The sequence below is a fragment of the Pistacia vera genome, unplaced genomic scaffold (assembly GCF_008641045.1).
Source record: "Pistacia vera cultivar Batoury unplaced genomic scaffold, PisVer_v2 Contig31, whole genome shotgun sequence".
Taxonomy (NCBI): domain Eukaryota; kingdom Viridiplantae; phylum Streptophyta; class Magnoliopsida; order Sapindales; family Anacardiaceae; genus Pistacia; species Pistacia vera.
In genome coordinates this window covers 405,612-415,207 of record NW_022196124.1, presented here as the reverse complement: position 1 = coordinate 415,207, position 9,596 = coordinate 405,612, and the positions used below count along the sequence as shown (strand labels likewise).

The 9,596-nt window shown below is 36.8% G+C and overlaps 1 protein-coding gene across 1 annotated transcript; it reads right to left on the bottom strand.

The window, feature by feature from the left end:
- Window positions 1-6,745: 6,745 nt before the first annotated feature.
- Window positions 6,746-8,813, bottom strand: LOC116136088. The gene is made up of 4 exons (XM_031421802.1): window positions 8,781-8,813; window positions 8,519-8,691; window positions 7,206-7,315; window positions 6,746-7,030 (listed from the first exon to the last, which is right to left on the bottom strand). The coding sequence occupies exons 2-4, from the start codon at window positions 8,679-8,681 to the stop codon at window positions 6,803-6,805; spliced, it is 501 nt and encodes a 166-aa protein (XP_031277662.1). The 5' UTR covers window positions 8,682-8,691; window positions 8,781-8,813; the 3' UTR covers window positions 6,746-6,802.
- Between the last annotated feature and the right edge of the window lie 783 nt (window positions 8,814-9,596).

The window sequence follows — 9,596 nt, the reverse complement described above, 5'->3', positions numbered from 1 at the left end:
TCCTTATCATCTTACTTCGCTTCCCCACTTTCACAGACTTCCTCTTTATCTTTCTTAGTTCCCCTCTTCTTTTCATACCTTATTTTCGTGAATGGAGATTTCACTTGCTTGCTCTTTCGACTCTCTCTTTTTTGAGGTTGCACTTCAATCATTTTTAAAACCCCATCAAGTTTATCCTCCACCCTTTGTAGCCTCTCTTCCATCTTATCAAACTTCTCATAAATGGTGGTGCTGAAACTGTCAAACTTGCGCTCTAGGCCGTTCATGAGGTCAACCAAGTCATTCTGTCGATGCCTTAGCAAATCGGTACTTGTTGTATCGGTTTACCAATTGGGAAAAGGCATACGAACCTCAGCATTCATGTCTTCATCCACCTCTGTCTTGCCTACTACACCTTCGACCTCAAACACATGCTCAACAAGTGGCCCCATAGCTATAGTCAAATGCGCGACTCCTTCTAGGTTCTACGTTAGGCTGTTTATCCCCTCATCAGAAACATCATCCAGTGGTATGAACGATATAAAATAATCTGCTTCCAATTCACCCCTAGTAGAAGTGATGAATGGAAGGACGACTCCCTGCCATAAGAAAAAAAAAATCAATCAAATTTAAGCTATATTTAAAAACAAGTACATATTCAAAAGACAAATCCTTTTATCTTACCTGAGCCACTTAAATTTCCGCTTTGATTTTTTCATAGTCCCAATGGGTGCTCTTCGTGGTGTGTCACCGCAACATCCTAGGAAATTACAGTGCCTCATCCGTCGTCTCTTTTAGACCCCCTGTCTTAGCCAAGACAGGGACAACCTCATACAATATAAACTACATTGTTAAAAAAAAATCCATATCAGATTTTAAACACATATAATAAAAAAAAAATAACAAAAACTACTTATTATTTACCTGCATTGCCCATGGAAATCCAAACAAATTGTAAGTGCTCAGTTTCTCCTTCTCGACATATTGGCGATGCTTTATTGCCATATTTTTTCCTCGCAGGGAATCAATGGTTAACTAGAATGATAACGTTCCCCACAGATAAGCATTAAAGAACTCTTGATTGCTTGCAAACTGCACCCAGTCGAGATTAGTGGCTTTCGTTAAGTCACAAGCCATTATGATGGAATGCATGAACCATATTAGGCACATTATGAACTTCTCTGAAAAGGTATAATTATTGCCTTCTTCTCCTAACCTTTCCTCTAAATCATGTGTTGAAATAGACGATTGCAACCACCCCACCCCCCTTATAACGCTCACATGGAGGTACGTAATTTAATTTATGCTCTTATACCTTTAGTTGATTTTTTTGCTAAAGTTATTTTGAAAAAATGTGAAGAAAATGCCTTAAACTTGCATTAAGGGTAAAATTGTATTTTTACTCAAATTTAGTTGAAAAAGTAGGGAGTGCAAAGAGGTAGAATTTCATGGAGAATGTATTAAAAATGAGGGCATTATGGTAATTGACTAAGGGACATAGATGAAATTTTAAAGAAAGTGCAAGGGCAAAATGGGAAAGTATGCATATTAATATGAGATATTAAGAGTTCAAGCAAAAAGACTCTATCATTCTCTACTCCCTCTCACGCCACTTCACTCTCAATTTCTCTCATCTCTTCATCAAATTTCCAAGGGATTTTAGAGGGCTTTTGGTTGGTTTTTGGTAGAAATTTGATCCTAAGCACCCAAAGGTAAGAATTCTTGCAATAGATGTGAGATTAATTTTTAAAGTGTTGAATTCTTATAGTGTTTATGCTTAGGGTTTTAGAGAAAGAACAAGTCTGCCAAAGAAAGAGAGATTATAGTGGAATTACTCAAGCACAAGGTAAGTAAATCCTACCATAAGTATGATTTAAGTTATGTTGTGTAGAGAATTTTCTTTATGCATATGTGTGTGTATATGTGTGTGTGTGTGTGTTATATGTAAAATTGTTGATGGATTTGGTGTTGAATAATGATTAGAACCTGTCCATGAAGTTGTGTTGGTGTAATTATTATTTGATGAATGTTTGAATGAGACCTGGAAGAATTGAAGTGAAAATTTTGAAGTGTGTATTTTGGACAGATTTGGTGTTAATTATGGAGGAGTTTACTCCAAATTTTTGGTAGCCTAAAATAGAGATAGAAGTGTAGCCAAATTAGTGTTAATTTGTGCACATAAATTGTTTGATGAAATGCCAAAGAGAAGTGCATGTATGAGAATGATTATGTGTTACTTTTGGACAAGTTTGTAGATGGTAGAGAATGACATATTTGCATTTCCTATGCATAATTGCATTTAAATATGTGAATTTAGAAATAATTATAAGCATGAAACCATCAACATGTATACATATTCATAAGAGCATGAAAAAACCCTAAAATATGTTAAAGAGAAAATAGAAAGAAGTGAGAATATTAAAGTTATTAAAGATGTTCAAAGATATTAAAGATATTCAAATCTGAATTTTTCTTAAAGAAGTGTAAAAAAAAAGATAAAAAGAAGAGAAGGTTATTGCAATGGGAAGCCGTGAGTGACATAGTCCCACATGCATGCCATCTTTAGTGAGCGGCCCCAGAACTTAGAAAGAAGAATTGTACAGTCTGTTAGAAGTGTGTGTGGATGAGGACTGTACCCAAAATTAGAGAATTCACTCACACGACCAAGGCTCCAAATCCATGCCTCAACCGAGTCTGATTGGCAAGAATAGAAAGAAAGAACAGAAAGAAAGAAAGAAAGAATAGAAAGAAAGACTATAAAAGAAATAAAGAAATAAAGAAAAAGAAACAGAAAACAGAATAAGAAAAATATAAAAGAAAATGCATAATTTGTGCATTTGCATCATTAATATGCATAATACCATGCTCATTATCATGGGTCGTGAAAAAATTAGAAAATAGAGAGAAAAACAGAGAGTGAAAAAATTAGAAAATAGAGAAAGAACAGAGAGAAGAATAGAGAATACTCAGGAAATGAGTTGTAAGTAGGACTGTAAACGAGCCGAGCTTTTGGCTTATTGAGCTCGACTCATTTACAACAGTGTCGAGCTCGAGCCTGGCAAGCCTTAGAATTGAGACTCGAACTCAAGCTCGGTCGAGTTCGGGTCGAGTTCGAGTCGAGCTCGAGCCGTAATCCCTAAATTTAAAAAAATGACAAAACACCTCCCCCCCCCCCCCTTTCTGATTTTTTAATCCCTAAAACCAGTGAACCATAACACTTTCGAAGCAACTGTCAGCACCAACACACCTCCCAGTCTCCATAATCCCCAAAATTTCATCGATCTCCAGTTCTCCACCACGATTTGTCGGCAGCACCAACACACCTCCCAATCGCCGTCAACTCTTTGCCATGAACCACAACTTCTTCATGGGATTTGCGTCGCAGAGCTGTCATATCAACTCTTCGTCGTGAACCACGTCGTCTTCATCGGAATTGCGTCGCAAATCTGTCGCCGTCAACTCTTCGTCGTGAACCACATCTTCTTCATTAGATTTGCGTCGCAGACCCATTGAAGTCTCGCTTGCTTGTTTTGTTTGCGATTTGGGATTCAGGGCAAGTAGGATTGGGAACTGAGATTGATTTGGTTTTTGGGTATATTGTGTTATAAGAATTCACACTTTGGGGGGGAAATTGTCATTTTTTAAAACTTTTTTTATTAAAAAATATCAGTTTAATACCTAATCGTTTAAAAAATCACCAAAGCACCCTGTGTAAGTGTACAATGCTTACTCGAGCTGGACCAGACTCGCGAGCCCACGAGCCGAGCTTCACTGTGTTCGACCTTGACTCGGTTAACAAACTGAGTTTGAGTCGAGTCGATCGAGCCGAGCTCTAAACAAGCTTTTACCGAGTCGAGTCGAGTCGAGCCGGCTCGGCTCGTTTACAGCTCTAGTTGTAAGGAAAGAAAATTCAGGATTTAAGCAACGGAGAGAGAAATGTGGCATAGAGGGTTTACTTACTGAGCCATTAGTGCTCACTCCGTTGTTTTTAATGTTTTACATGTAATAGGTGAGTTGCGGTAGCTCGAAACGTCACGTAGTGGAAGGGTTGGGCTACACTGTTAAGTTGCTATTTTTGAGAACATTTTGTAATTATTTGTATATAAAGAAAAATTAAATATGGGCCCATACTTGATTACTCGTATATATATGTGTATTTTCTTATATATATTTTTAATGAGTTTTAGTGATTATTTTACGAGTATACTAGCTAGAAAGAAAGATTAAAACCTGAGACGCGTTTGTGCCCCTGCCCTTCCCACCCCCCCCCCCCCCCCCCCCCCCCCCCCCCCCCCCCCCCCCCAAAAAAAAAAAAAAAAAAAACCTTTTAACAAAGGTTTGGCTACCCTATCTCTTTACCCTCTCCTTCGACTTCTAGAAATGCCGACCATTTAGGCCTATCGTCAAGGAAATTCCATCATCCCAAAATAAAGTGGCTTCCATCCATCGCAAATCATTTTTTTTTTTTTTTTTTTTTTTTTTTTTGCTTTAAACAGAGTGCAGCAACATAATGTGCTACTTGCCCCAGAACTTTTATCCAATTCTTGCAAGTTATAAAATGATCGAAACTTTGAATTGGTCCATACCTTTCTATGTCTGCCTAGAATCTCTTTTTTCTCTAAACACTTGCCAACTCAACCTTATCGTCACCCTTGCAGGGAAGTATGGTGTAGTATTGATTACAACCTCGAGCCCATACTCTTTATAATTATGCTTCAACAACATTGCACAATCGTATAAACTAAATATTAGCAAGAAACCAAAACAACTAATAGGCTGCCAGTCTAGGGATATGGCTTGGAGGGTATTGGGGAGTGTGTTTTTGGCTTCGAGAAGATCGGGGAAGCCAAGGCAAGCCTATGAAGGCTGTTGTGGTAGGTTCGATGGCTGGAGATGGTGGGGATGGTAGAAGTGCAATAGGGGGCTAGGGGTTGCCTGTATATTGCAAGGTTGGCCACAAGCGCATGGCAGCCTCAATTAGAGGCAGCCCCCAGCCACCCCTATTCCGCCCTCTCTCCAAATAACCCTCTAACCCGCAAACAACCTCCCTATAGCGTCATTGGTTCCCTAGTCATTTGGAAGCCAAAAACAGCACTCCCGATGCCTCCAATGCTCGATAAAATGCCATAACCACCCTACAACCAACGCCAACCAAATCCCAAATTGGCACCAACAACCATTATTTCATAAAATAGTAAGGAATGTACCTGTTCTTCCTCTGCCTCGCCAAAATTTGTATCGATGTCCTCATCTCAACCATTTTCAAAGTCTGTCATTGTTCTTGCCCACTGGTCTCTTTTGCCACCGGCATGTCCTCTGTTGGGTGGTAGTGCAACTCAGTCATCGAAAGTTGCTCCACCGAAACCTCTTTTCTCCAATCTTCGAACAATCGTCGAGTCTAGAATTTGGAGAGGGACGGGTTTTCTCAAATTTGTTAATTTCAGCAATTTTTGTTTGTGTAACTCATGGGAACGAAATCCAAAGAGCAAAAGATTTGCCGAAAAATGGGAAGAAAAATCGCAAGAGAAATGGCTGGTTCGTCGGGTCGATTAAAAGATTCGAATGGGAGGTTTGTTAATTTCAAAATTTTAAAGCAATTTCACTTTATTACACTATTACCCATAATGTTTAAATCTTGCACTCTAACCCTTTTTGAATCTTTAATATTCTTAAGTGTGCCACTTCACTCTTTCAAACTTGAAAAAAAAAAAAAAAAAAAAAAATTCAAAAAATTTCAAGGTTTTTTTTTCAATTGCAAACTTGAGAAGTCATTACAATTAAATTTCCTCAAGTTGAAGGAACATGGTGGTACAGTAAATGTATAATAAATGAGATTCATAAGAAATTAAAAAAGATGGAAAATTTCATAAACCACCTATATTTGCGTTTCGTAGTTAAATTATGACTTTTCCCTATGTTTAATTATTAGCCTCTTGAACTTTTAATGTTGTATCATACACACCCCTTGACACTAACACTGTTCTCTTAACATAGGTTAAAAGACCAAAGTACCCAAAGTTATGTTATTGACGATGTGAAAATTGATGGAATAAATCAAATGAATAATTTAACTACCATCTTGTCCCTAAGTATTTTGAATTAATACAATTTTGTCCATTCATTATTCAAATGTAATTACTAAAATGCCTTTAGGTAGGCTTGAGAACTCTTTATTTAATGGATATGCCCGGATGGTGTGTTTTCAAAATCCTGAACAAGAATCATAGAAGAACCATTAGCAATAGATAAGTATCTTTTTTTTTTTTTAAAGCTTTCCACCAATGTTTTAAAACCCAACATGGCCACATGGTTCGACCGCTCCAAGGCCTTCTCTGAGCCAAGTCATCCCTATCCACTATTTTAAAGTCCCTAACCTAACTGCCGACCACTTTTGGCCACTTACTTTATCGAATCCATTGGTTCTAACATAAGATGCCACTTTTCAGTTCTGCTGTATCTCAGTAGAAAAGGGGGATGAAAAAATTATTTGTTCAAGTAAGAAAGGCTAATAACAATGGATGATCCTTGTGTATTGAAAACAAACAAATGAAACCATATCAAAGTGATTAACTCTTTTAAACATATCATAACAAAGTTACATGTCAAGTTATTACACTAATTGATATCATAGATGTTATAAGATTATATTTACTCAAGTTCTATGATCCTTAAGTCTTCAGTTATATTTCAAAATTGAATACTAAGTTATAAATAAAATGCTGGAAATACTAATATCCTGGAAATATGCTGTTCCGCCATTGCACTGCACACGGAATTGCCATCAACATTCAAAGCCAAAATAAAGCAAAAAACTTGAGCTTGTTTATTGAACCCAATCAAGATCAAAGCACATAATTACATGTCGATTGATAGGCCAAACATCGCGTAGATCATCATCATCTCTATTAAGCAGCTTCCGGTTTTTCCTCCTACAATCTTCCATTGGCAAGGTGCTCAGGATCTTTACATCTTTCAAGTAATGTCGCCAACACTTGATATTATGAGAATTGCAGCAGTTTACACATCTATTCCTCAGTTCCTCATATAGCCACTGTAGTTCAAGCAAGTCAAATAATTATGTTAAAACTTAATTACGATTATGAACTTAAAAGATATACTTAATAAGTTATACAAGTGAGCTGTTAAATTGTATCCTATGTGCAATGAAATGAATTCATATAGGATAGAAATATCAAGAACAATAATTTAAGATTAAATGAAGACACCTGAAGGAATTTGTGCTCATCTTCCCCAGTTGCTGTCACATGCAAAGTCCACGGACAACAACTCCAAAGAAGGCCATCCAACAAAGCTCTGTAATCGGAAAATGGCACGCCTGCGCATACGTTTACTGATAGGTTTAGAGTCGGGACTTGACAACGGAATGACGCAAAACTTTCTCTTACTCCCTCCAAATTGAACGAAATCTTGCAAAATCACAACAAACAATAAGCAATTAGAAAACGACAAGAAAATGTAGCAAAAGTTAAGTAAAACCTCGATATTCAATTCCATGAGATTTATTGAAATACCTTCTTCAATGTAAAAGATAGGAATAGACCTTCAATTTGATTGGCTACTCCAAGAAATTTCGTCAGATTCATGAACCAACTAGTGTCAAGATCACTGTAAGGGCGGATGGAAACTTTCCAATATGAATATGGAGCATTAGTTACAGCAATGGGAATCCAATTCAAGTAGTAAGAGAATGAAATCAAATTTGGTGTATCAAGATGAATTGCCTTCAAACCAGGACAAGAACGGATTTTTAATCTTTTCAGCCTATCACTTGATATTATAATCCTTTCAAGCAACATACTCCTATACACATATAAATGCTCAAGGAAGGGAAATTTTAATATAAGCTGATGAAAATCTTGGTCTGTAAAAGAGCCACCATTCACATGTAACTCTTTCAAATGTGTACACCCAGCCATGTCAATACACAGCCGGCTCGAATAATTTACAACAAGCCAACAAACTTGAAGACTTGGAGCAATAATTTCAACACTAACAAGTTTATCTGACGGATTATGAAACTGAATGAACTTGAGTTTGAGAGCTTTAGAGACACGCAAATGCTTAAGACCCCAACAGCTGCAAATCAACAAGTCTTCAAGTAAAGGGCATTCACTAGTAAACTTTTGGACCATCTGCTCATTTATACAGACTCCTTTTAAAGTAAGACTTTTGAGAGAACATAACATTAGAGTATCAGAGGGCTGCTCTATCTTACAACTAGACAGCCTTAAAGTAGTAAGCAATTTTGCAGAAAAGATCGTTTGAGGCAAAGTGTACACTGCATCCCTATATGCATTGTAAATTCTACATGGTGAAATATCAAACTCTTTTACCTCTTTCTCTACTGCCAACCGTATCCATTCATCAATACGAGAGGATATCTTAAGATTAAAAAGACATACTTTCAGCCTAAATTTCTCCATACAATACTCAAGTCTGCAGAACCGACCCAGGGTTACATCAACAAATTTCACAAATCTTTTTTCATGTAACACGCCTCCGGTTCCGGTAAGCCTACCTTTTCGCATGAAGTGATTTTGATTAAATTCCAGAATAGGGAATGATGTCTGCAAATAATTCCATCTCTTTGACAAAATACTAGTTTGAGCTACCTTTTTTGGTGAGAGGTGAGACATGATCTTATGAACAATAAAATCAGGCAACTCTGAGATTCTATCCATGGCATCAAATCTGTAACATGAAATACGGTATATAATTTATACTTGTTCATACATTAAGAACAAAAACTTTCAAGGAATGCATATAAAAGAGAGACTTACCAGTTGTAACGCCTTGAATTTTTTGTATTGTCCTTCGTTCCGTTTGTATGGTCTATGCGATAAGATTTGATTGAGCATTTGAGTTTTAAAGTTTGAATGAATGATAGATACTGATTTTATATGATTTTGTTTCTTTTTTTCAAATAAAGATATTATAATATTATCAAAATTCTATGGGAAAAAGATTATATTATCTCCTTATATTTAGGCCTTCCTATTATAATAGTCCTAGTTAAATTAGATTTCTTGTTTTAGATGTTGATTGAGATGGGTTTAAGTTGTATATCTTTCTTAAACAACTCAAGTTCGTTCCAATTGATGCTAAAAATACAGCTAATTTTTAGAGACACTTTCCCAGTTTGAAACGGCAAGACCTAGGGGTGGGCGGGTCCCCATACCCACCAAAATTCAAAGGGACCAGACTCGGAACAAGATTTGGTCGGTTCCTAGATTTGGAACCAAAACCTGAAACATAGGTTTGGTTTTGGTTTGGGGTACCTGGGTTAATTTCAATTAACTCCTATTTTTTAAAATGACAAATAAACCATCTAAATATTCATACAACCCCAATAATTTACAGGAATTACAATTCAGTCCCGGTTCCACATTCCTACCCGGGTACCCGGATCTCAGTTTCAGTTCCAAATACTGATTTCTAGAAGTTACATCAAATAATTTCATAAATCTGCTTACATGAAACATACCTCCGATTCCGGTAAAATGTTTATTTTGTTGTCTAAGCTAGCCTACGTTTTCATATGAAGGTTGTTGTGTGGGTTCAATGGCTAGAGATGGTTGGGGATGGTAGAAGAGTAC

Bases quoted from the DNA above. Each gene is read 5' to 3' on its own strand.
- LOC116136088 (XM_031421802.1), bottom strand. From the start codon at position 8,681: ATGGATAGAATCTCAGAGTTGCCTGATTTTATTGTTCATAAGATCATG. The intron at 7,316-8,518 runs GTAGGCTTACCG...ACGTATGCGCAG, and splicing joins AAATCACTTCATGCGAAAAG to GCGTGCCATTTTCCGATTAC. The intron at 7,031-7,205 runs GTGTCTTCATTT...CTTGAACTACAG, and splicing joins ATGAGCACAAATTCCTTCAG to TGGCTATATGAGGAACTGAG.